General features: G+C 40.8%; 2 protein-coding genes across 4 annotated transcripts; both read right to left on the bottom strand.

Annotated features, from left to right (window-relative positions):
• Positions 1 to 2,779: 2,779 nt before the first annotated feature.
• Positions 2,780 to 13,121, bottom strand: LOC114560180 (E3 ubiquitin-protein ligase TRIM41). Of its 3 annotated transcripts, XM_028585357.1 has the most exons (3): positions 12,991 to 13,121; positions 12,507 to 12,580; positions 2,780 to 6,018 (listed from the first exon to the last, which is right to left on the bottom strand). In XM_028585357.1, exon 3 carries the CDS (start codon positions 6,007 to 6,009, stop codon positions 4,390 to 4,392), a length of 1,620 nt encoding a protein of 539 aa, XP_028441158.1. In that variant the 5' UTR covers positions 6,010 to 6,018; positions 12,507 to 12,580; positions 12,991 to 13,121; the 3' UTR covers positions 2,780 to 4,389. The 3 variants fall into 3 exon arrangements, with proteins under 3 accessions (XP_028441158.1, XP_028441157.1, XP_028441159.1); XM_028585356.1 differs by lacking the exon at positions 12,507 to 12,580; XM_028585358.1 differs by lacking the exons at positions 12,507 to 12,580; positions 12,991 to 13,121 and adding an exon at positions 8,441 to 10,430.
• A 4,416-nt stretch (positions 13,122 to 17,537) lies between these two features.
• On the bottom strand, positions 17,538 to 21,511 carry LOC114560179 (E3 ubiquitin-protein ligase TRIM39). The gene is made up of 2 exons (XM_028585355.1): positions 21,468 to 21,511; positions 17,538 to 19,187 (listed from the first exon to the last, which is right to left on the bottom strand). Exon 2 carries the CDS (start codon positions 19,176 to 19,178, stop codon positions 17,538 to 17,540), a length of 1,641 nt encoding a protein of 546 aa, XP_028441156.1. The 5' UTR covers positions 19,179 to 19,187; positions 21,468 to 21,511.
• Between the last annotated feature and the right edge of the window lie 5,794 nt (positions 21,512 to 27,305).

Here is a 27,305-nt window from a genome sequence, read left to right as displayed (position 1 = left end):
TTTAACTTTGGTCTTGTTGCTTTGCCTGTCGCGTTGTCGTTTTAAAGGACAATTCTGGCGCAAAACGAACCTAGGGGTTATTAACTGATGTGTACCTACTCTGTCGCTCTCTGGGACATGTTTTCATGCTAATCGATAATGAGTTTGGAGCTTTGACAAGGCTACCGCGGACCGCTGGTTAGTTTACAATGCTAGTATTTGGGGCATAGGGACTCAATTAAATCATTATTTAATACCACTAAAAAGGCTCGAAATATCACCATACCATAACGTTAGCATAATGAGGGTCTCTAAATGTGAACCGAAGCATTGACAACATTGTAAGTGTACAGATAGTTTATTCAAAATATAGATTATAAAGACAGTCGCGTTCATGTTTACTTGCAGGAGCCATCTTGGAAACCAGTCATTACTAATCGAACGTCGTGCAACGTGGAATCTCCGTAGACAGGCTGGGAATCTCAGACTTATTTGCACGGCGCTCGTTTTTCGACTAGTCATGACTGGTTTCCAAGATGGCTTCTAAGATGTACACTTACAATGTTGTCAATGCTTCGGTTCACATTAAGGGACCCTCATTATGCTAACATTATGGTGTGGTGATATTTCGAGCCTTTTTAGTGGTATTGAATAACGATTTAATTTGAGTGTCCCTATGCCCCAAATACTAGCATTGTAAGCTAACCAGCGGTCCTTGGTGGCCTCATCAAAGCTCCAAACTCATTCGATTAGCATGAAAACATGCGACAGAGTAGGTACACATCAGGTAATAACCCCTAGGTTCGTTTTGCGCCGGAATTGTCCTTTTAATTCTCTTTTTGGCTTCCCTGGCGAGTAATCGCTCCCTGGCATTCGTCACGGTGCCACAGACTTTAAAAGCCTCTTTGGCTAATGTATTTTAAAGATGGAGGTGCTACATGGCTGCTGCAATTCGAGCGACTCGCTCTTATGTATTCTGAATGATTCTAAATGGCAGATTCTACGCTTACGAGAATACTTTGATTAGTTGGTGGAAGTAATTACACATGAATGAGCACATATTTGTGAAAGAACAAAGTTTTTTTTTGCTAAGAGTCAACTCAAAAAATTACACAATGTAGGTTTAATTGAAATTAAAAGTGCATATTTCAGAAATGGCTCCTTAATCGGAGAGAGAAGAAGGTCGTTATTAATTAACCACCACTGGAAAACATGGATGATATTTAATCATGACTTTTTATTTTTTTATTTATCATGAATAATGTTGAAAATCTTATAGTGTACACATGTGAAGGTCTAAGAGATTAAGAGTTCTTTAACTCCTGCATTCATTCAAAGGCTGGCAGTGACACATAGTGGGCTAAAAAGGGAGTTGCACAGAACCAGTGTCTGCTTTTTCAGTCAGTCACTGCAGCAACAGGAGAAGAAGAAGGATGGTTAATGCAAAGATGGTGTGTTCTTGTGTGGGCTAGTTTATTGTTGTGTGTGTGTGTGTGTTCATGAAAACTATGTAAATGCCGGTTTTTGAAGAACATCCTGTTTGATGTGCAGTTTATTCACTGTTCATTGTTTGTAGTTCATTGTCATGATGAAGTAGCTAATTAACAGACTCACTTTAAGAGCCTGGTCTTGCAGCCAGTTTGTATCACTCTTTATTAGCTGCATAACTTGACATGTTTAGTGTCAATATCTAGTTCCAGTGTAGCTTAAAGGTCCCAGTGTGTAACGTTTTTAGTTGTTCATTATCAAAATCTCTGCCTGTTCACAAACTTGTCCATTTTCATGAATATTTACCTCCACCATCTATTCCAAGTATTCCTATTGGCTTGAATTTTTACATTTGCACTACAATGAACTGGGGTAGATGCTCCATATTCATGCGCCATTGAAATACGGTAGCCAGTAAGGGACAAACAGGACATACTGCTCCGCCTTTTGCATTTTCTCTGTCACATGATAAACTCACAGGTGCTGCTAATGCTGCTAATGGGTATCGTAGCGTCCCAGCCGCAGCAAGTTTGAAGAAGGAAACATGGAGGACCACACGTATTCAAAATCCAAATTTCAGGAACAGGAGTCTTCTTCTTCGCCCAGAGAAAGAAAAAGGATATTGAAAAGAGCAAGAGACCGTTTTTTTTAAGCGTGAAGGCTACCGTAGCTGTAATACGTACTTTGAACTGCGTGGCGCGAGAGAGTTGATTGCGATACATGATCTCAACGCTAGATGGGAGAAATTCCCACACATTGGACCTTTTAAACTTTGTAATCATTAGTCAACATTATACTGTATGTTTATTGTTGTTTAGTTGATCATTTAAACTTAACTCCAGTTTATTTCTGTCATTTAGATTAGATATAGATTTCCATCATGGAACTAAGCATATTCTTTTGCATGATTTAATAAAATACTAAAATCCAAATGTCAATATTATGTCTGCTGTCCTGAAAAAACTCTAAAAAACGACTTTTAAATCCCCCAAATTGTAAATATTACATACATAGCATTTCAGGTTAACTGGATAGGAAACGGTCACAAATTGGGTTAATAACTAGGGGCAAAATACTTAAATACTTAAAACAGAAAAAGGTATAATCAGTAACAGTAGGTTTAATTTCTCTTGTTTCTTTTTCCAGTTCATAAATATTTTGTTCTTTGCTGTAGAAATTGCTGTCATGTTGATTGATTGATATAATGATTCAGCATTTATTTGAAATCCACATTTATCCTAAAACATTTTCAGCCTTTCCCGAGGAGTCCCTTACCTTTAGGCATGCTGTAGCAAATGAACAGAACCAGGAATTTAGGTTGGATTGTAGAGTGTACAATCTGGTTTTATTTAAAGATTGACAATCATGCAATCACACAAGAAAAAGGCTTCTAAAAATGATCAACTAGATGGAAATCAACAAACATCCTCCCTATCTTTCTCGAACTATCTTATCAAAAACAGGTAACCGGCACAAATCAAAAACAGCGAGAGAAGAGGACTTTCACACTTATGTGTCTCCTTTTTACACAGTTGGAGCGATAAACACTATGTATGATTGGATATACCTAAATACAAGCAATACATCTCCTAATTATTGGATATACTCAAAAACACAAACAATGAAACCTGAAAATGTATATATATATTGTATATATAGTATATATTGAGACTTTTTTATATATTTACAATGCGTAAAAAATCCTTAACAAGCTGTCCTTTAGCAAGGTATACTATATTTTTAAGCATGCTTAAGGCAGAAAGTTCAAAAGGTCTTGATAAAGTTAGAAGCAAAGTTTGTTGGAAACAGAATTAATGGTAAAGGCCTCTGCAACAGCTTCTGTCAGATGATCTGGTTGGCTTCCAGAAATTGACACATAGTTCTTATGTCAAATATGTATGGGTCTTTTCTTCATTGTTTGATTAATATATTTTGTTATTTTTTGTATCTCTGGCCAATGAGGCATTTAAGGGGTTAAAAAAAAAACACAATGTTGTGCACATCCATGTGGTGGCTCGTGCAGGACAAAGAAAATTGAGTATTCAAATAAGGTGAAGTCCGAACGCCAGTTTAATGCTCTGAAAAGATATGATGGTGCAGAATCAGGCACACACAGTGTTTCAGCCCAAAATTTGGCCTTCCTCAGGTGTTTATGATTGTGGTGACCCATGACCCTCATCTCATGTCATCAAGTCAAATGTCAAATGTTTGCTCTTGGGGGAATTACTGGAATTTTGGGGTCTTTGTAAATGATGGTGTGTGGTCTAGACCTACTCTCTGTAAAGTGTCTTGAGGTCACTCTTGTTATGATTTGATACTAGACATACAATTGAATTGAATAATTCCACTTTACAAATGATGCAAGTAGTTATATAACCAACAGCCTCAGGTGGGTGTGACTCTCAAAAGCAATTCCAATTTACATATTTTTTGACAGTGACATGAATATATTGTGTTTACAAAATAGATAAAAATAAACAAATCTAAAACCACTTCCACTTAGCTGGATCTCTCAATAACCTCATGGGATGGTAATGATTGTTCTAGTATTAGTTTAGATTTTAATTGCAAAACACATTCTTTTCTTTGGCAAGAGGCCATGGTATGAGCAGGATTCCTGATAATGGACATATCATCAGGCATTACCCCTTACATAATTTAAACAATCATTCCAAATAATAATTTAATCAAATTAATCTACTCTGAAGCAAATATATCTTTCTTAAACTGTCCATTGTCAAAAGTGAATTGTGGCTAATCATTATGAAAAATCATCCCTGCTAGAGCTAGGCTGTCGGACCTGGCTCGGATATTTAATCAACAGTCCTTCCCTGACTGGCATTATGTCTCATGCAGAGGTGATACAACAATGGTAGTTAGGGCTTAAAATTCTGGATTTAGCCAGAACAATTGCTTCCCATTTCATTGTAATACACAACTCTCATTAGGGCTGTGTATTTTAACACCATCATTCGGGCAGGGACTGAAGAATGGGTAGAGTTTCTCAGTGAAAGAGCAGCCAGTAAAGGAGTAGATAAGAGCTGCAGTATCAATGTCATAAAATGAGACCAGACCCTCCTCATAATCCACAAACACCCCCACTTTCTGAGGTTTTGTCTTCAGAGAGAGACAGACTGAAGGGCCACCAGGAGCATAGTACCCACTGGTACCCAACATTTTCCACTTATGACATACAGTCCAGTAACCATTTGACGGGCTCAGTATGGTTTTTTCCTTCATGTTGGTCAACTTCCTGGCTACTCCTAAAGTCCAATCTGACCACTTCTTAAGATGAACCTGGAAATAAAACCTTCCTGAAGTGAAAGCCTGCTTTGATAAGACACATCTACACTCGTTCCCCTGATTTACCTGTTCTCTATCATTTTTCTGGGTGGGTTTGGGATGTACTATATCAGGATCAAGTGTCACATCCACTGCATAACGCTGGACCCTCTTCAGCTCGGCCTCAAAAAGCTTCTTCATCAGTTTACTGAGCGTCTCCTCGAGCTGATACACAGCTCTCACCATAGTCCCCTCGTATTTAGGTGGACGGACACTGATGTTTGTCCAGTTCTTGGTGGATGGAGCGGCGTTAAGGGACGTAAAGCTCTGGAGGACGTGGAGGTGGTCTTCAGACTGTGAGAGCTGCTCCACCTCAGCGCTTCTCTTCTTCAGCTCAGAGATTTCCTGTTCCAGCTGTTTGATGAAGCCTTCAGCCTGTTTCTCTGTCTTTCTTTGCTTCTCTTTGATCATGTCGACGAGCTCGGCCTGGCTTCTCTCAACAGACTCCTTCAGAGCGGTGAAGACCTGAACACCTTCTGCTATCTCTCTGTCTGCATCTTCCTCACTGAGCTCCACCGAGTGTCTGATCTCCTTAATCTTCATTTGTCTCTTCTGGATCATCTGCTGAATTTCAGCCTCTGTCTTCACCAGCTCGGCCTTCTTTCCTTCATATCCTTCTTTCAGAGGAACAACATCATGTGTCTTGTGGTCTGAGTAGGTGCAGAGCATGCAGACACACATCTGGTCGGTCTTACAGAACAGCTCCAGCAGTTTATCGTGCTTCGTACACATCCTGCCTTCCAGGTTCTCCACAGGGTCGATCAGCTGATGTCTTTTCAGACCTGACATTGTCAGATGAGGCTCCAGGTGAGTCTCACAGTAGGAGGCCAGACACACCAGGCAGGACTTCAGGGCCTTCAGTTTGGTTCCAGTGCAGACGTCACAGGGAACTTCTCCTGGTTTGGACACTTGTTGCTCTGAGCTGCTGCTGCTGCTGCTGCTGCTGGCTTTCTGCTGAGCTGACTGTCTGAACTGAGCAGCCATCTCAGAGATGAAGGTATTCACCTGCAGCTCAGGTCTGGTGTAGAAAAGCCTTTTACAGTTGGGACACTGACACCGGACATTACTATCCCAGTGTTTAGTGATGCAGGTTTTACAGAAGTTGTGTCCACATGGAGTGGTCACTGGATCGGTGAACACATCCAGACAGATGGAGCACAGAAACTGATCTTCAGTCAGCAGGCAGCTGGCAGCAGACATATCGACAATCTGAGGACAAGTGTGAAAAACAAAACTAATTACCTATCACTTGATTACTTGTTTCATAATATAAAACTATCATTAGTGGAATATTAGGAGAGTCATCCTAAATTCTGTTATATTGGAGCTGAGGGCCAATTTTGCAAAAAATAAATAAATAAATTGGTGCCCTCAATTTTAAAATTTTGGTCGTACATGGCAAAATCAACACATCACACATGAACCGATTTGACTCCCGAGCATTCCCAGGTCAGACGGGAAATCTCGCAAAATCCCTCGAGATCAAATGTGACTTCAGAGTAAACAATCATTGCGGACGAAGAAGATGCAGTGGCAATAGTTTGTAGTTTGTTTTTAACCGAAAAAAAACGTTATCAAAAGAAAAGGCGATGGTCAAAGAACACAACGCGAGCATGGACTATACTGCTACATCATAATATGGAGGTGATTTGTGTTTTTCTCATAGAAATGTCGTTACGTATTACACAGATGAATTACCGTTGAAATAAACGTTAAAATATTCGTTTCCATGTACTCTGGTGGACTGCAGTTGTGGATGTAGTGATGCCCATCGACTTTATTTATTTTACACAGGCTGCGTGCTCATTTGTCCCCGGGGGACACCACTCACAAGGAGAAATCGGGCCAAAAAAATCCAACATGTTGGATATCCCCGATTTGAGATCGGAGCGGTCCCAATGTCCTTCTGAGCAGACGAGAGCAGTCTTAACACACCACACACGGCAGGAATATCTGATCAGATTATTTTACGATAATCGGAGCATCCTTAGGATTGTCGGGAGGGGTGAATCGGGGCTAAAATCGGCCTAATTATCCTGCCGTCTGAACCAGGCTTATGCCGATAATCGGCCGTCGGACAGTCTGGCAAGGTCAGTGACTCAAGTCTGTTTCGTGTGTTCCGTGCCGTCGTCTGTCCGAGGGGCCGTCAGCCTTCATTTTGGCCGATTTGACGTGTATAATCGGCGGGGCGGGCACTGCCGGGCAGTCAGACTCAAACGAGCCATCTGATTGGTAGAACAGGGAGCGGAATGAGGTGACTAGAGTCTCTCAAAATCTGACGAAAATCTCTTAAACTGACCTTTGTCGATCTGAATATGTATATGAATACTAGGGTTGATACAATATGAGATCGTATTCTGAACGAGCCGCCACGACAGTCTGTCCTTGAATTTCCGGAGAAACCAGACCCACGTGAAATGTTCGTCCAATCAGCTGCCGATTTTCATTTTTGGGCGACAATACAGATTAGCGCCGCCTGCTGTTATGGGGACGTATTACGTCTCGTCTCTTCGCGGTGTTCTGAGGCACTTTTTTGACCAACTCGGGGAGACTGATCAGTCCAACTGCGTTTTCTGCCGAGGGTCGGCCGTCTGGTCGGCCGTCTGGTCGGCCGTCTGGTCGGTACCTTGGCCACAGGTAATGTTAGGTTGTTTGTTAGATAAGTGGACGACTGAACGTAGCTCCACTGTCAGCTTGCTTCGGTGTTGTTTAAATAACATTAGTAGTTTGGCGGAAGTATTTTGCAGACATAGCAAAACATCTTAAATCCAGTTTTTTATTATAATATCCAGTTATTGTGTTCATATTGTTGCTGTAGCTCCCAGTTTAACAGACAGTTATGCCACCTGGCCAGCCAGCAGCTATTATGTTAACCAGCATGCCATTTGGCAGTCTACATTTTTAAATGCACAATTATTAGTGTTACAAATTGTTTATGTCACAAATTGTTGTGTGCTATGGTATTTTGTCCTGTTAAAGTGAGTTAGTTAGTTGTGGTGTATTTATTAATTGTTGTGTTATAAAGTGAGTTAACATGGGTCCAGTTCTCAATTTATTTGCAGTTTAACTTTGCTGTAGCGCTGTCACGGCCATGCCATGTATTACGGTATATGAAAAATCTATATCACCTGTGAAATTAATACTTGTATACGATATGAACCAGTATACTACACTAAATTATATAATACTGCTATGCTGCTGCTTATATTGTAATTTAAGAGAAATATTTGTATTTAAAGGAGGCTAAACATTTTTAATATTGAACTTCAAACATTTATTACAATTCACTGTGATTTATTCAGACTTTCGTTTAACACTTGCCCTCAGTGTAACTTCCTCTCTGAGCAGAACTCAGGTTTTGAGTTCATTCTGTTTTTTAGTGGTGGAAGTAATACTGTACCACTCTGTACAAATACTCCTGAATTCAAACTTAACTAAAAGTACATAAGTATAGCATCAAAATATACTTAAAGTATTGTAGCAAACCCCTGCTGTGTTTATGTGTTTAACCTGTGTCTCTGCTGACTCTGCAGGTGTTTGTCAGTGTAACCTGTAACAACGTGGGTCTCTCCCTGCCTGCCTGCCAAATACAGCTCTTTTGTCTGTTGGTTTCGTTATGTTGTTAACTAACTTAAATAAACCCAAAACAAGATATGGCAGGCGGGGTGATCAGGCCATGGTTGAGGTCTGGATGGTAGTGAAGAGAGAGAAGTCTAGTCTGACCAGGTGGAGCGTTATCAGTTCCCAGTGGCACCAGATCTGCAATCAACTCAAACAAAGATGGAAACAAAGATGGGTAAGACCAGAGAGTCATCACTCCCACAGAGAGGCCCTGCCAGATTACACAGGGCCGTCACACCGCCCCCCATAAAGCCGATGGCCCAAAGAGCCAACGGCAAAACCAACCACCACCACCAGCCGTCACAACCGAACATTATACAGAAAAAACAAGTGATACCAGAATCACCATACTATAATACACAGACTTGTACCAAGCAGAAAGGAACCGTTGACCTCCAACTTGCGCCGGGACGATAGCTCACCCCCGACCCATCTCCAGCAAAACCAGATACCTGGGAAGCAAAGGAAGAGAACAGGCACACAAAAAAAACAGAAGACCAACAACAAAAGACTGCAATATCAACCTAGAGCAGAGGGGCACGTGACAACGCATCAGCTATTACGTTATCCACTCCTTTAATATGTCTAATCTCCAGCGCATAGGCTTGCAAAAACAACGACCACCTCATGAGTCTCTGATTGGGACATTTAAACGACTGCAAAAATGTCAGCGGATTGTGATCCGTGTAGACCACAAGGGGCCTCCCACCAACGTACACCTCAAAATGCTGCAAAGACCAAACGAGTGCCAGCGCTTCCTTCTCTATCACCGAATAATTCAGCTGATAACGGTTGAATTTCTTCGAAAAGAAGCTAACTGGTCTCGCCAGTCCTTGACCATCCTCCTGCAGCAAAACAGCATCCGCCCCAAACTGACTGGCATCCACTTGGATCATGAAGGGTTTATCAAACCGCGGTGCTAGTAACACGGGAGACGAACACAACAAAGACTTAATGTTTTCAAAGGCTTGCTGACACTCATCAGACCACAAAAACTTTACATTAGCCTTCAACAACTCCGTCAGAGGAAAGACCACTGTAGAGAAGTTTTTACAAAAGCTCCTGTAGTAAGCAACTCCGATAGACAGTCCACAACAACTCCTGCAGCGGCTGCCACAGGCTTAACCTTCAATACTCCAGGTTTGTTTTTAAAATACAGGAGCGGACAATCAGCCTTCCAGTGACCCTTTTCATGACAGTAGTTACAATTAGTGTGGACAGAATCACCTCGCGATACCGCCTCCGAGATTGACGCACCAACTCTCCAAGAACGCTCACGCGTTGTAGCCCGCTCTCTAAAACCTCCTTTATGAATCAACAAGTACTCATCGGCTGATGTAGCCGCACCTGCCGGCGTGACACACTGCTTCTCGCTAACATATGTTGCAATGTAACCAGGAAGCATATCCTTAAACTGCTCCAAAACCACAAGATCACACAGACCCTTAAAAGTTGTGACCTCCAGCGCAGCCAACCACCGTTTAAAATGACCAGTCAGGTCCCGAGCAAACTCCATATAAGTTTGACCACTACGTCTCTCCCCGGACCTGAAACGTTGGCGATATGCCTCTGGCACTAACTCATACGCTTTTAACACGGCAGACTTGATAGTCGCATAGCCTGAGCTATCCTCTGTACTCAACGAAGAATAAGCTTCCTGCGCCCGTCCCGTAAGCACACATTGAAGCATCAAGGCACAATCTTCATCAGGCCAACCCCTAGCCTTAGCGACACGCTCAAACATCAAGAAAAACGTATTGGGATCTTTCTCATTAAACGGTGGCAGTAGTCGTAAGTTATTAATATCAAAGGAACGCACAGCTCCAGACAACTGCCCACTCTGAGCTCCACTGGACCCCTCACCTTCAGTTGCTAAAGCTAAACGCCATCCCTCCAGATCCAATTTGGCCTGCTCAATTTCTGGTCAGATGTAATTTGATAAAGTAGATGAACAGCCTATATGTGTGTTTTGCCTAATTATTTTATTTATGTCTTATTAGATCATATGTGTATATATACAAAAAAAAAATGTTTTCCTTTCGTCCATTTTTTATATATTTTTTAAATCGGTTATTAACTTATCAGAATCGATAATCGAATCGTTCTAGAGAGAATCGCGATGCATCTAAGAATCGATGATTTTTCCCACCCCTCGTTTCTATAATCATTAATTTGGTCTGATTTGGGATATAAAATTATATTTTCGTAAAACTTAATCCTGGTGGGTCTTCTGTTTGTTCTGGCCTAACAGCCAGGTCGTAAGAGTACCAAATGTAAAAGTACTTATTATGCTGAATGGTTCATTGTATTATGTAAGGGATAATGTAGAGTGAGGTGGCAGGACAAATCAGCCTGAAGGGGTTGTATTCGCTATAATGAGCGCCTCACTCCACATTATCCCACTTATTAGACGGCTACTTACCAGATAAATCAATAATTTCACACAAAATATTGACTTAAATAGGATTTTATTGATTTAAAAACGATTGTATTGCTTCCGTTAGGGCTGGGCGATATGGCCTAAAAATAAAATCCCAGATTTTTTCAAAAAAAATCCGATTTAAAATTTAAATCTATTTTTTTCTCCCCCTACTAAAGAAATTGTTCAAAATATACCATTATAATTATTCATGCCAATTTTGTGGAAATATAAATTGTTTTTTTTTTGGGGGGGGGCTATATATTCAACAACAACAAAACTGATGCGTGAGATAAAGCTGTTTTCACACATACAGGTAATTCACTTCTCGTTCCTCGCTAAAAGTTCAAATCATTTTAACGTTATTGCGCAACCTTGCCCCTGTTTTCACCTGTTGCTGAGTAACGTACGTTAACATCCCATGATGGTCTGTTGAATGTAGCATACCTGTAGCAAGCTCCTTCGTAGCGATAAACAAACGTCGAAGCGGAGCTCCGTGCTACAGAGCGGCGATTGCTAGTTGTTTAAGCCGCTACGGACCTCCGTCACAGCTCGGTCGTATCAGCAGCATTTAGGAGACGTGTTGAGCCGCAAAAGAGTTCCTCAACACGGCCTCTGGTGCCCCGCATGGTGCTCCTTCAGGTCAGCGGTAGCTGGTTGTTCAGTTATCAGACACTAGGTGACTGTCAGCCGGGGACACAGCACCGCGAGCTGCCGGTCATTTCGGTAAGTAAGTAATGAAACGACTGGTTAAGAAAATAATTAATGTTAGTCCCTGTCGCTTCCATGTTGTTTGTGTCTCTATGGCAAACGCGTGGGGGGGAGGGATGAGCCCCGTTCGGAGCGAGCCCAGAGGGGAGCGTCGGCTGACGTTAAGGAGAAAATCGATTTATCATTTAAACAAATCCACGTTGACTACACATTCGAGTTAATCGATAAAATCTATTTATCGCCCAGCCCTAGCTTCCGCTTAAGATAATTCTGTGTCTACGGTTGGAACACTGCGTCCGTAGCAACGGATACTCTGTAGCTATTTCATGCAACCCTACATCGGTCACTCAACACCATAGTATATCTTCCTCCTTCAAAATGTTGTTTGTGCCGAAGTTCCAGCGACAAGCTACCCGAAAGCAAGTTGTGTGCAGCGAATACCTTTCTGACAAAAGCCTCAGGCACGCATTTTATCCTCTCTTACGGGCTGTGGTAGTAGCCGCATATTTTACTGTCAAAATAAAAGTGAAAATAAGTTGTTGAAAATGTAAAGTGTGAAATTCTTAGGCATAGTGCTAATTTGTTAATTTGGTGTGAGACAGATGTGGGGACTTGATATTCAGAACTCTTTATAAGAATTAATATAGCAGCAAACAATTATTTGCTTTGAAAAGATATGATTTTCCTGAGCATAGAATAAAGTCCCATTCCCTGTGTGTGTGATAATCTGAGTTTCTCTGTGTTGATAAGAGGTGCGGCCGTGCATGCATGTGAGTGCCTTGTGATTCACTGGCCCTGACAAAATGTCACGAGATAGGAAAGAAAACCATGTGTAAGCGATCCCAGACCACTTAGTTTTCAGTATTTTGATTACAGCCCCTTTAAAGTAGAAGTACCTAGAATTTGTATAAATGTACATACTGAGTACTTGAGTATGTAGACCTACCTACTTTCCACCACTGCCAGTTGTTAAATAATCAGCTGTTCTGTCTAGAGCGCAGGAGCACAGAGACAGTGAGGCTAAGGGGAAAGAGTTTAAAAGTTCAAGGCTACCTACCAAAGTGTCTCACAGTTGTACAAATTGTAAAACATAAATGTTGGGCCTTTATAGGCAATTAGAGACATGTCACATAAAGTCAAACTCTGGACTGTACTTTAAAATATACTGTTTTTCAATTACAGGACAAAAACCGGCCATACAAGTTGTAAAAATGTCAATTTTGTACCTTTTTTTATAATCAATGAACAAAGTGACACATTAAATCACACCACAGTCAACTCTGTTTTTCAACAATGCAAAGGGATTTGTAGCTAGGCTATTTAGCATCTAGCAGGCCTACTTTATCTGCTGTTACTTTGTTTCTTTGTTCTGGATTCTGGTTTTAACTTTGAACACATGTTTAGTGAGTGCATTGTCTCAGTGTACTCACCAGTGTTTGGCAGAGATTCTGCTGTTGTAGAAAAAAAGCTGCTGGATTCAGTTGAATGTTTCTTTAGAGAGAAACGGAGAGAGTTGTCTCGACTGCAGCTCTGCTGTTGCTCAGACTAACTTTCACTTTCAGTTCAGGAAATTATACGTTACAGCTCTCTTTCAGTGTTGCTCCACCTCTCAGTGGAGCTCTGGAAGAGAGGTTTTATTGACTCTTTGAGAAACATTAATAGAAGGAGGAAAATAAAAGTTTAAAACTGAGATGGAGAATTCTTCTGATTGATTCTGATTCTCCCTTTTTTTTTTTTATTTAGCTATCATTTTCTTGGTTGCGGTTGAGCCAGCTAACCAAATTTTCTTCTGTCTTGCTAGCAGATGTAAGTAACAACAATCGGGACAGTAGAAATTCAACATCCTCTCACATCAGATATTACTGATGTTGTTTTATTCCAAAACTCATGCACCTGTTCACACTCCCAGACCATGTGCAGGAAAGTTACAGTTTGTTCAGGTTGACAGAACGTGCAGTAGGGAGTAGGAATGACTTTGGAGACTTATCTCTTCTGAGGAGTCTAATATGTCCTATGACATATATTCTGTCCCTCTATGTTCAATTGTATTGTATTGTATTAATTCACTGGTGCATTTCTTTATTTTCCCACTAGGGGTCAGTATCTCCTTCAGTGTTTTTTTTGGAGTTCTTCTTCTTCTATTATATATTGCGTGCGTGAGACAGTGCCCGGTGGTGATGTGTGGAGGCAGCAGGCAAAAGTTTGTTACATGCGGTGAGAAAATGTCCAAAGGAGTTGACATGCTACATTCCTCTCAGACCCCTTATATCTTTGGGAAGCTTTGATATGCCATAATCTGTAAGTAATTAGTGGTCAATTTTGTTTTCTAAAGTTCTGATAACTTAAGAGGTTATTTTAACTCTTACAAGCAAAAGGTTGTTTGTGTTCTAAGTCAAGCTTATGTCGCTAGCTTCTGTTTAGTATGTGGTTGCACAATATCGTATAAGTCAATGTTAGCACTGTTTTTCTCACAATCCAGGTCGTCCGGTTGTACATACAGGTTGGAAAAGGAAAAGGAGAAGTTTTTGTTTTCCAGTGTAGCTTTGACTAAGGCTTGCTGAGTTCACGTTCTACTAAATCTAACTAAAGAGGAAAGAGCTGTTATACTTTTACAGATTAGTGAAGAGAGAAACAAATTTGCAACTTTCTTCTACAGTAGCAGTAAATAATGTTGGGATTACAGATATGTTGAACAGTATTTTGAACTGCCTGTAACTCTGTGTACTGAGTGTACACTGTAATCAGTTGCAGTATATTCTGCGACCACATACTGGCAAAACTGATACAACCTGAATTATTTAAAAATGTAGTTTGTGATTCTTATATTTTGAATTTCTGACCACTTCCAACATTTAAATTCACAGCTATGAGTCTGGGTTTGTTAAATAATGTATTTTTAATACAAATTGTTTGTATGTTTCACAGTTTTACAAAATCAGAAAAATGAGGTCTTCAGTAAAGGCACTAAGAAGAAAAAACTGTGTCTTGTCATTCCGGGAACCACCTCCTTTTACTGTATGTTTAGCTCGCTGCATAGGCTGAGTAGCCACACACTCAACCGAGGGCAGATGAACATATGTTGAAGTGGATATGCTGGTGATTTGGGTTCTTGGAACAGTGGGAAATGTTGTCCCAAACTGTCTCCAAATTAATTACGTTCCCCTCCAGGCTCAACTCTCAACTCAACTCCCATTTCTTTAGTATATGGGAGTTCTCCTATGGATACTTGCATCAGTTAAGCATAAATCCTGGACACTAATCCTCTCGCAGGAAAATCAACAGGCCATTTAATGATTGGGTGCATCTCAAGACTCTTCCCCTGTGGTACTCCATAACATTTAAAATAAAGGAAAAAGGATGTCCTAGGGATTTCAAAGCTAGCTCTCAGGTCCTCAAAACTCAACATACCTTCCCCATTGAATAACTGGTCTAGAGTATAAATACCTCTGTCATTCCACTTACCTGACATTAAGTGTATGTTGTGATAATAGGGCCATAGGCTTGCATACACTTTTTTGGACACACACCTGCAAAGGCAAGGTCTTGCAGTCTTAGACTTCCAGTGAGGTTTTGCTCTATTTCTCTCCATGAAACTGTATATGAGGGGTCTATCCACACTCTGAGGGCTTGTAGTTGAAAGGCTCTGTGGTACACTTTAAGGTTGGGGAGGGCCAGGCCTCCCGTGTTTGTGATACACATGGTAGAGTATTTTAGCCTAATGTATTGGTGGGGGTAAGGGGATCATTGTACTTAAGAAATTCACACGAGGAACTATGTTCATTTTAACAACAGCCGTAGCTCAGATTATGGACCGTAGCAATGCTGGCAGCGCACCCCAATTAAGGCTCTTATATACTAGACGCAGCCCAGCTGGCGCGTGCAAATGTGACGTCATGGGATCGCTGTGACTATTTGTACCCGCCCTGGTGCTCGTGACACTAGTTGCAGTCTTCTCCTGAACAGAGGTGGCGCTAAAGAGCAAAGGCTACCGACGTTGCTCTTTCTACGGACTAGAAGAAGAAGAAAGAAGAAGAAGAAAAAGGTAAACAACGGCACAACTGGCAGCAGCATTGCCAGCTATAAATTGGGAGCGCCGGCAGGATATTATGTCATTTTCACGCCACCTTGGATGCGTCTAGTATATAAGAGCCTTTAGCCAGATCCCTTTGAACACTACGTAGTATAGTTTCATAGTTGTCCTGGACAACTCGCTATAGCGATGCATTAATGGTGATTCCCAAATATGTAATTTTGCTTTGGGTTGGAATTGTATCACTAATAGCTGATGTCACCTCTTTGTTGTTCATCAGGAGCAGATTAGATTTATTCCAATTGATTTTATACCCGGAGATTGAGCCAAATTCGTTACAGATCTTAACAAATTTTGGAACAGAGTCCTCAAAGTCAGATATGTACAGCAAAATATAATCTGCAAATAACGATATTGAGTTCCACGACTTCATTGAACATGTCCGATATGTGTTTTGGGGTTTTCGTGTGGTTGACCCCTGATCTTAACCTGATTTAAATCTAGTACCGCATAGTCCCAAGTAAATATCAGCCTAGAAAATCACCTACTCTTCAATCTGGATTGCTATTTTTACTCGTTGTGAATATGCAGGCCACAATAAGTAAAAAGGTTTCGTTTTTGTTGTTGTTGGGTCACTTTTGTTCACGGCACCGCCGGACTAAGACAATGCATGCACTGAGACAAAAATGAGTTTTCCCACCTATATAAATATAGAGGAGACGGCGAATAACTCAATTTCAACAAACGGTGGCGTATTCCTTTAAGTAAAAGTCTTCTTAAGTGAAAGCTAAAGAACTACAAAACCCAAAACTCATCAATGACATTAGACAGAGTACTTGTACCAATAAGACCTGGACATGAGGTTGTAGTTATTCATTAAGAGCATGAGAGCAAGAGCATCAGCTGTTTTCTTCAAGTTTGATAGTAATTAAAAACGAAATAACTTAATCAGACACAATAAACACTTTATTCTGCTTTTGTTTATTTAAAAAGAAAAAGAAGACAGAAAAGGGAATCTCTTGTCTTATTCATAAACTGCTGTTCAATAATTTGTGACTGTATACAACAATTTTTATGTTTAATGATAAACAATTTTTATTCATTTGTTAAAACACCATACAAAATATAAAATGTACAATAACATATCCCCCTCCTCCCTGAACCCCCCCTCCCCGTTACTTAGACAAAAATAAAGTAAAGATACCACCATACTATCCAAGACAATTAGATAAAATGAGATAAAAGACAATAATCTGTAAACAAAGTAAACCTGTATATGTGAGAACAATAAGCACAAAGTATATGCTTTTCCACAGCACATGGTTTCTTAGGAGCCCTCCAAAAAGTACTTTGCCTATTTTCTATTCAATCTTTCAAACTGATGGTATGATATTTTTAAAAGCTGTCACCCTAACCATCTCACAAGCCCACTGTTGGATTGAAGGCACCGCTTCATTTTTCCATCCTCCTAGAAGAATCTGTCCGGCTGTCATTAAAACAGTTTGGACCCAGATTTTAATGTGCTTATCTATTACGCTTAAGATTGATTTATGTCCTAGCACAAATAGTCTTGGGCTCAATTAAACCTGGCTCCTTGCAATCAGACAAAAGTCATTATGTAAATTATTATATTTTTAATGATTAGACAAATGTTTTGAATTTGGCACCCATGCATTAAACAAAATGCTAATGCTTCTTATGTATGAGTATGTTGCTTCCTGATGATTTAACAATCAATGCAGTTAATGCAGTTTTTAGAATTAGACTACATTTGATAATATCAATTAGTGCTGGAAACTTGGTGCATTGTAACAATTAGGGGAAAAACACCCAATCAGAATATATACTGTATATATAAAAAAAATTATCCAAAATAAATTACCAATAAATATACATTTATTTGATTAAATCATAGTGAATCTTTTTGTAGAAAGTCAAATGGTTGTTCTACTCAGTGTGATTGACAGGACAGATGATCAGAGGGGCAGAGTTTTTACCACCGTTGTTATTACAAGGACAAAAGAGTGGGTAGAGTTTCTCTGTGAAGGAGCAGCCAGTAAAGGAGTAAATAAGAGCTGCAGCATCAACGTCATAAAAGGAGACCAGACCCTCCTCATAATCCACAAACACCCCCACCTTCTCAGGACAAGACTTCAGAGAGAGACAGATTACGTGGTCAGCACAAGATTTGTACTCGTTTGCATTCCTCAAACATATTAACCAGTAGCCAATCTGAGGGCTTGGTGTGATGCTTCCTTTCCTGTTGATCGACTCTCTGGCCACTCCCAAATACCAGTGAGTCTTCCCTTTAATCTGAACCTCGTAATAAAATCTTCCTGAAGAGAAACTCTGCTTTGCTAAAACATTTGGACCGGTATCAAATCTCTCTGGATTGTCTGGGAGATTGTTCTTTACATCACCATGTTGAACTTGTTTTCCGTCATCAGACAGGATGAGGTTGGGATGTGCTGTATCAGGATCGAGCGTTACGTCCACTGCAGACTGCTGGATCCTCTTAAGTTTGGCCTCGGTGAGCAGCTTCTTCATCTGTTTCCTGAGCGTCTTCTCCAGCTGATTCACAGCTCTCACCACAGTTCCCTTAATTGGTGGATGGACTTTGACTTTTGTCCAGTCCTTCGTGGGTAGAGCAGTGTTGAGGAAGGCAAAGCTCTGGAGGAAGTGGAAGTGGTCTTCAGACTGTGAGAGCTGCTCCACCTCAGTGCTTCTCTTCTTCAGCTCTGAGATTTCCTGTTCCAGTTCTTTGATGAAGCCTTCAGCCTGTTTCTCTGTCTTTCTCTGCATCTCTTTGATCGTGTCGATGAGCTCGGCCTGGTTTCTCTCAACAGACTCCTTTAGAGCGGTGAAGACCTGAACACCTTCTGCTATCTCTCTGTCTGCGTCTTCCTCACTGAGCTCCACTGAGTGTTTGATCTCCTGAATCTTCAGTTGTCTCTTCTGGATCATCTGCTGAATTTCAGCCTCTGTCTTCCCCAGCTCGGCCTTCTTTTCTTCATATTCTTCTTTCAAATGAACAACATCATGTAGCACGTGGTCAGAAATGGTGCAGAGCATGCAGACACACATCAGGTCCTTCTTACAGAACAGCTCCAACAGTTTATCGTGCTTCGTACACATCCTGCCTTCCAGGTTCTCCACAGGGTCGATCAGTTGATGTCTTTTCAGACCTGACATTGTCAGATGAGGCTCCAGGTGAGTCTCGCAGTAGGAGGCCAGACACACCAGGCAGGACTTCAGGGCCTTCAGTTTGGTTCCAGTGCAGACGTCACAGGGAACTTCTGCTGGTTTTGACCCATGCTCTAAACTGCTGATGATGAATTTTGGTTGAGCTGACTGTCTGAACTGAGCAGCCACCTCAGAGATAAAAGTATTGACCCGTAGCTCAGGTCTGGTGTAGAAAACCTCTTTACAGTTGGGACACTGATTGGGGACATTAATATTCCAGTGTTGAGTGATGCAGGTTTTACAGAAGTTGTGTCCACATGGTGTGCTGACTGGATCGGTGAACACATCCAGACAGATGGAGCACAGAAACTGATCTTCAGTCAGCAGACAGCTGGCAGCAGACATATCGACACTCTGTGGACAAAAAGTGTGGAAAAATCAATCTTTTAACATATTTTTTTATTATTTGTGCCATCCTGGATGCTTTTGTCATATTGCACTCTTTGTTTTTTTTCAATGTGATTTGGTGCCGTTTTTCAATGTGCAGGGTAAAATCACTTAGTTCGGGAAAGACTGTGAGTGGGGTAAAAAAAACATGAACTTCAGTAGGGCTGAACGATTTTTGAAAATAATCTAATTGCGATTTTTCCCCCAAATATTGCGATTGCGATTCGATATTCGATAATTTTTTTAAGCTCTTTGTCTTGGTGGTCTTGCCGTGGGATTGACTGTACTAATAAAACCGTTGAAATACTGCGCCCACGCTGCTGTGAAAGCTCCCCGAACCGTCATTTTTATCAGTCTGATTGTTACCCCTCTCAGTGGCAGCTCCTCCACCCATATCTTTATAACTGAGCTAACCGCTAACCGGAGCTAACCGCTAATCAGAGCTAGCTCGTTGCCAACCGAGCCTTCAGTTCTGTGTGCCTGTATCCTTTAACTGCATGTATGGACTCGAGCCCTAACAAAACCCTTCATTTTATTAAAATAGCTGTAAAAGATTTAAACTTCAACTCAGAATTTTGAATGCCAGAGATCAGCTCAAGGTACGGTGTAGCGTTAGCGTGCTAAGTTGATGCTTTCTCTGCGGTGTGCAGACTGATTTGCTCTCGCGAGTCACCAAATCGAGACCAAATCGCAGCCTTTGCGATTAGGAAATCGCGTTTTAACATATCGCGATATTATCACAAATGCAATTAATCGTTCAGCCCTAAACATCAGTCTCATGTGTAAAAGTCCTGTGTTGTTTTACCCATCCACCACCTTAACCTGCCTCCTTATTTTCTCTTTCATAATACTCGCTAACGTTGTCACTTTTATACTACGTCATCTTATAGCGCTGCAGTCAAGCTACTGCTCTGCCCAGTGTGTCCTTTACTGTCGTAAATGGAGATTTTTGCATTGTTATCTGATGCTGAGAGCCACTGACCAACCGTGTTGTGTGTAATGCGTTACAAATTAACGTAACTACTTTTTTTTGGGTAAAAAGTAGAGTAACGCGCTCCTACTAGTAATTTGGTAACGAAACGTAGTTCCTTTTTTAATTTACTTACTTTTCCCAGGGACAGATTTGACAGCGACACTGCCTTCTTAGCTGCGTGCTTGCACAATAGTCACAAGCTCCACACGGTACGTGACAGAGGCTGGTAGCAGAGCAATCATGGCAAGCGAGAAGCTGCCAACGCTAACTTTTGAGGGATAGAGGTATTCCCACTACTTCAACATCGTTGAAACTAATGGGGAGGAATGTGAGTGTAAGGTGTACACTGTGTCCTGGCAAGAATCTTTTGTCCACTGCCGTTAACTCAATGGCCAACCTCACCAAGCATTTGAAAGGAAAACATGCTTACATGAAGCTTGTAGCTCAAGATCCCCGGAGAAATCATGATATGTCGAGTCCAAACCCAAATAAGCAGCTAAAACTTCATTTTCACCACCAGGTAACTAAACAAGAGTTGGACAAACTTGTTGCTTCGTTCATCGTTGAAGAAATGTTGCCCATCTATACTGTCGAATCTCCCACTTTCAGAAAGATACTTATTTATCAACATAAAAGTAACGTAAAAGTAACCAAGCATCAGTATTTGACGAGTTGGGAGTGAGAAAGGGGTGAAATACATTTGCGTCATTAATCTTCATTTATTAACCGTCTGATTTACTAATGTAGCCCCCTTACTCAATTCCACTTGTTTTAGGATTTATCATGTGCATGGGGAATTAATTGGTGAGAGGTTACTAGAATTTAAAGTTAGGATGTATCCACAGCAACTAAAAAAAATTTGGGCATGCGACTCTGCTAAAGTGTAGAGGCCCAGTTAGCTTAAATATAGCTATACTGTGTTTATTTTATTTGTTTTGTTTTTTACTATGAGCATAAAACTCCCATGCACATACATTTAAGCACAATAACCCTTATTGGCAAAAAATAAAAATAAAATCACATTTCAATCACCCACACTTAAACATCAGACCACAAAGATTGAATGTTGTATTCAAGATGTAGGCTATTTATATTTATTTCCAGAACCAGGTGAATTAACTTTTCAAAATGTCCTCATAGTCCAAATGAAATGACTAAACAATACCCCGGGGTTTGTTTTATTCCTACTATGTCTCAGTTTTGTGGTACCACAACGTTGGCGCGCTTGTTGGAGCTCAGTAGAAATCTTTCCAGAGAATACTGTCTGTACTCACGGTTCCTTGGTAACAGGAAGATTATAGTGACCGTCTATCCAAACCCTTCTGTCCAGTGATGAGATACGCAATGAGGAAACCCGTCGTGAAACTCCGTCCGTCCATGTACAAAACACAGACCCCTCCAGCCTGCAGCGCGAATCCTGAGCACATCTATGGCAGCAACATGGGTGGCAGCATCTGACGCACACTAGCCAAAAGTTCACAAAGTCTAATGAGCTTAACTATATCTTGTCCAAAAATGTCAATTTAATTTTAGTTCACAATGTCCATACTTACTCAGAAACTCGGTGGCAAAGTGGGTTTCTGGGTATGTAGTAGCAGTTCGCACATGGCTATGGCGTTAGCTAAATCAGCTAAATCTCCATGGTCGATTTGACCGGCTCCAAACAAAACTCACTCTCCCGTTTCAAGAGGGTTACACACAAGAAAAAAAAGAATTCCCCTCCCGGCTCTTAACTTTGATGACCAGTAATGTAATCAATCGTGCAGAACTTACAACTAGCTCGTAGCTATTTCAGATTTTTTTTCCGTCACTCTCTTTTTCCGTTTCTCCCTGTTTTTGTTTAGTCCCGCCCCCGCAAAACTCCGGTAGGTTGCCAAACTGCGCTCTGGATGGCACTGATTGGATAATATAATAAATCAACTAAACTGACACCTGGCCACCCAATACAAAATAAAACGACAGAGGGTTCAAAGGTTACTCACACAGAAAATATTTCAACACCTCAAAATTGTATAACTCGATAACAAATATGAATTAATATTAAATATTAATAACAAAAAGGTATTAAATGACAGAAACAACTGAACTGGCCCATATTTAAGAATATACTGTATTTCTGTTAACAGAACACAAAATAAACAATATATAAATTTAGCAGGGTGCTACACTAAGACACCTCAATATTAGGGATGGACGATATAGACGATATGCAATATAAACGATACAAAATTGGCCTACGATAGTGCAATATAATTAAAATCTCTATCGCAATAATTCATGTTGATGACGCAATCTACCCGCGAAGTTTAGAGCATGGATGTATTAAGGTTTAGAGCCACGAGCTGCAACCGGCTGCAACGCGTCATCGTCATCTTGAGTAAACATGACTAAAAGCGAAACAAGGAGCTGGTGAAAAAGACCGGTGCAACATCCATTATTTGGACTCGGTTTGGATTTAAGCCGCTACAACGGAGCTGTGGTCGAGCCGTACCGTGGAGCCTTTCACCAGCCTGACGATTCACTATATAACGGACGATTGGAATCTTGGCAGCCGGTGTTTGCAGACGTTGTACTTCCCCGCTGAACATACAGCCGTGTGTGCAGCGGCGGAGTGGGACCAAAAAATTTACAGAGACGTTTACGGCCCCTGCTGTACGGGTTGAGTAGAGGCTGCACGGTTTGACCAGCAGGCAGCGGCGCCAGGCTGCCGGATGGTGTTGCTAACAACTTGCAATGTATAAGTATTATCAGACCGGCCCACCGCGAAAAGTCCCGTGTCTGTTCCTTAACTAAACAGACACCAGTTCTTCCTGTTCTCTGCATCTTGGGTGGCATTTAAGAACCAAGGACTTAAACTTACTGAGTGTAGTGCCTTTTAGAATGGTTTGCACTAAAGAGAAGACACCCAATACTTTAAGCTTTTTCTTTGTCAAAGTCTCTGCAACTAGTGTACTTGAATTTTATTTATCTGCAACATTATGTTGTATAATTACAGTTTTGAACAATAAATGTTCATACTATGTTTCTTTCTCTTTAAAAAAATTAATAAATACATTTAGCGGTTTGGTTTTCCTTAGGGTCTATGTAACCTGGTCTGAAATGGTTCTATTATAATTTATAAATCGCAATATATATCGTTATCGCAAGAGGCTGCAATGTATATCGCAATAAGGTCCTGGACTTTGCTGCAAGTGTTGGAGAGCTTAGATGTGCAGTTCAGCAGTGGTATTTTATGAGATCACCAGGCTCAGAAAATAAGTCCTAACATGAAGATCTTCATTCCAAAACATTTACATTGGCCGGGTGATGCATAACTATATCTGAAATAATTAATCTAATTAATACATTAGCCAACATTTGCTTATACATGTATAGGAAATGAAAACTGCAGGATAGTGTAACAACTTTTCTCAACAGCCCCCACGGAACTTCCTGTCTGAGTAGAGCTTGGTTTTGAGTTCATACCGGTTGTTGATAAAGTAAATATTATCAGCTGTTCTGTCTTAAAAAGGCAGACAGTAGGAACTACAGAGAATGAGAGAACCAGGTTCAAAGTTCAAGACTACTGACCAAAGTGTGTCACACTTACAGTATATAAGTTGTAAAATGTCAAGTTTATGACCATACATGCAATTAAAGTTGTCAGATAAAGTCAGGCATTGTACTCTGTTTGGAAAATCCAAAGGGCAATTCACCCTTCAATAGTTTATCTAGTGTTACTTTTTCTTTTTGTTGGTTTTAGATTCAGATTCAGGATTTTAGATTTAGTTATTCAGATGTAATCTAAACAGATTTTCCAATTACAGGAAAGAAAAAGGTTGGTAAAAGTCTGAAAATGAGCTCAAACTGATGACTGTGTTCTGTCTAACCTTAACCAGCTGTAGTTCAGTCACTGTCGCTGTTTTTACCTCCGTTTTGTAGTTCGGCAAAATGTACAGTTCTTTGGCATAATATTTTTTATATGGTAAATAAGATATAAAATAAAAAGTCATACTTTGATTTCAACCAAATATTTAGTGAATGCAAAAGTTCAGGGCTACTTACCAAATTATCTCACGGTTGTACAAATTGTAAAACCTAAATGTTGGGCATTTATAGGCAATTAGAGACATGTCACATAAAGTCAAACTGTACTGTACTTTAAACCATACTGTTTTTCAATTACGGGACAGAAACCGGCTATACAAGTTGTAAAAATGTCAATTTTGTAACTTTTCATAATCAATGAACAAAGTGACACATTGCATCAGACACCACTCTGTTTTACGACAATCCAACGGGAATCTAAGCTATGCTAGTTAGCGTCTAGCAGGCCTACTTTATCTGCTGTTACCTTGTTTCTTTGTTCTGGATTTTGGTTTTAACTTTGAACACATATTTAGTGAGTGCAGTTTGTCTCAGTGTACTCACCAGTGTTTGGCAGAAATGCTGCTGTTGACAAAAAGCTGCTGGATTCAGTTGAATGTTGTCTTTGGGGAGAATCAGGATATAGACTTCAGGAAATAAGATGTTGCAGCCCCCCTCATTCACTGTTGCTCCACCTCTCAGTGGAGTTCTGTAAGGGAGGTTTTATTGCCTCTTTGGTAAATACCTTGACATAGCTTTGGAGCAAGGTGAGTTTTGACTTCAAACTTTTTTCTACAATGAAAGTGTACAGCCGCCGCAAAGACCATCCAACTACAAACCGACAACATAGAAAGCAAGTCAGAGCAAGATGTTCAAGAACACCCTGTATCTTTTGGTCAGTAAGCTGCAACGCTCTCTTTACTGTCGCTCTACAATCCCAATTTGTAATTTCACTTCTCTGCTGCTTTCCTCAACCGTTCAACATCTTTTCTTTATGTTAACAATGACTTACTCACTACAAAACAAACTGTCATTGGACCACGAGTGGACGTCTCTATGATTTTGAGGTTTCAAAAGTAGTAAAGTAAAATTCAATGAAATTAAAAGTGCATATTTTAGAAACAGTTCAGAAAACACAAAGGATTTAAAGGGATGACATGTGAGGTTAAGAGTTTATTTATCTTCTGCATGTGTTTCAGTATCTGACTATTTATGAGGAACATGCGTCAGACTGCAGTTTGTCATAAACTCCACCAGATGGCGTCCACAGCCGTCATTTATTCTCTGCAAACACTGGAGTAGGGTTCACATCATCTGCTCAAACATAACTAAACATAAGTTGACACTGAAGTGAGGTTTCTGACTCACCGGTTTACGATGACAAGTACGCCATTTTTCTGAAAATATTACAACTTTGTCTAAATATTACGACATTATTCTTGAGGTAACTGATTATTCAGCGGCCCTAATACTCGTTTAAGATCTCTGCTCCAGTTTGTGCTCTGTATCCTTCCATCCATACAAAGATGGAGGTGAGCCCTAAACACAAACTCTTTAAAGGCTTTAAAACGAGCTTTCCGGAACCTGTAGGTGATTATCAAGATAGCACTGATTAGGGGTGCATGATATATCGACTCAATATTGTTATTGCGATATCACGGTGCGCAATATTATATTGAAAGTGTTGCGATAAGTATGCAATATTTAGTTTATTTTGTGGAGCGCTGCGTCCCGTCCGTTGGCTGTGTGGCTTATTTGTGTTTGATTTAGAGCCCACTTGAAACGCTGTAATGATAATGTTTCATTGGCCAGCTACCGTGCCACTCGCACATGATAAACCCTATGGAGCGTACCACGTGTGTGCATATTTGTGAAGTGAAGAAATAGATAGAGGCAACTAAACGGAACGAATCAGAGAAGCGAAAGAATAGCTGTGTCCTGTTCTCTTCATTTATTTTATACTGTACAACCAGTAAAACATGTCCTGTTTATTTTTATTTATTAATTGGTTTAAATGTATTTATTCATGTTGGACCAGTCCAATATGACAGTCAGTTGAAATTAACCTTGTGTTGTATTTGTTATGAATCTATTTTGATGCATTTTCCCATATCTTTTGTAATTTTACATATATTTAAAAATATCGACATAAATATTGATATCGCAATATTCATAATCGATATCGCAATATCACATTTTGTCAATATCTTGCAACCCTAATATTAAATTATGTCTGCTTTTTTTTCTTAAAGAAGGAGCTTGGCTTTTCATAGGATTTGTTGATATTTCTTTTAACATTTCTGAATTTGTTAATTGACATTTATCGGTGTAAAAGTTTGAAATAACCAGAACGATTGCAGCAACTTGTCAAAGCCTTTTGACCTTTTTCGTCATGTTTGTCCCTGGTTTTCTTCAGCCCGAATCCCAGTAGAAGTTTTCATAATAAGCTTGTTTGGGCCCCTTTGAAACCTCCTGACAGTCAAATTCAATTAAAACATGATGCCAACATCCCGGCAAACACTCCCTACCACTCTCGGAGAAACATCGGCTTTCAAAGTCAATTGTGTCCAATGTGAAGAGCCGGCCTTCATGTCCCCGTCTGGAGCCTTTTCACGTGCTAAAATAAGAGTTTCCCCCTCTTTTCCTCGAGTCGACATGAGCAAAGGGAGCACTGTGAAAGAGCCAGAGAGCTTCCATTTGATGACTGGCAGCCTCAGGTCTTGTGTCTGTGTGACACTATGGGCCGCGACAAAAGCCCGTCCTTTCTCTTTCTGCAGAATAAAACTGAGAGAAAAGAAAGGAGTTTGTGCATGATGGGGAGGAGGGGGGATTTTAGAGAAAAAAAGAAGGGGGGGTCTAGCTTTTGAAACCGGCCCGGCGCAGATGTACAGGGCAGGAGGATTAGGCTGCGGGTATTGGTGACGTTCACCCGGCTCGACTCGCCCTCTGTCGCCGGCCTTTGTGGCTCCCAGCAGCCTTGCGGTGGTAAGCTGCCGGCCTGCGTGCCAACAGGGCTCAATGTGCGCCCGACAATGGTAGAGCAACCCCCAGCCCCCCAAACGCCACCAACCTCCGGCTCCCAACTCACTCCGCACACAGAGGATGTGATAGGGGAGCTGTCACCCCATCTGACCAGCGTGTGTGTGTGTGTGTGTGTGTGTGTGTGTGTGTGTGTGTGTGTGTGTGTGTGTGTGTGTGTGTGTGTGTGTGTGTGTGTGTGTGTGTGTGTGTGTGTGTGTGTGTGGGGCAACCTGTTCACACACCCA

This window comes from Perca flavescens, chromosome 8, assembly GCF_004354835.1.
Source record: "Perca flavescens isolate YP-PL-M2 chromosome 8, PFLA_1.0, whole genome shotgun sequence".
Taxonomy (NCBI): Eukaryota; Metazoa; Chordata; class Actinopteri; order Perciformes; family Percidae; genus Perca; species Perca flavescens.
This window is presented reverse-complemented; position numbering and strand designations above follow the sequence as displayed.

What these genes read in the sequence shown, in the direction of transcription:
- LOC114560180 (XM_028585357.1), bottom strand. Translation starts at nt 6,009, where the DNA reads ATGTCTGCTGCCAGCTGCCTGCTGACTGAAGATCAGTTTCTGTGCTCC.
- LOC114560179 (XM_028585355.1), bottom strand. Translation starts at nt 19,178, where the DNA reads ATGTCTGCTGCCAGCTGTCTGCTGACTGAAGATCAGTTTCTGTGCTCC.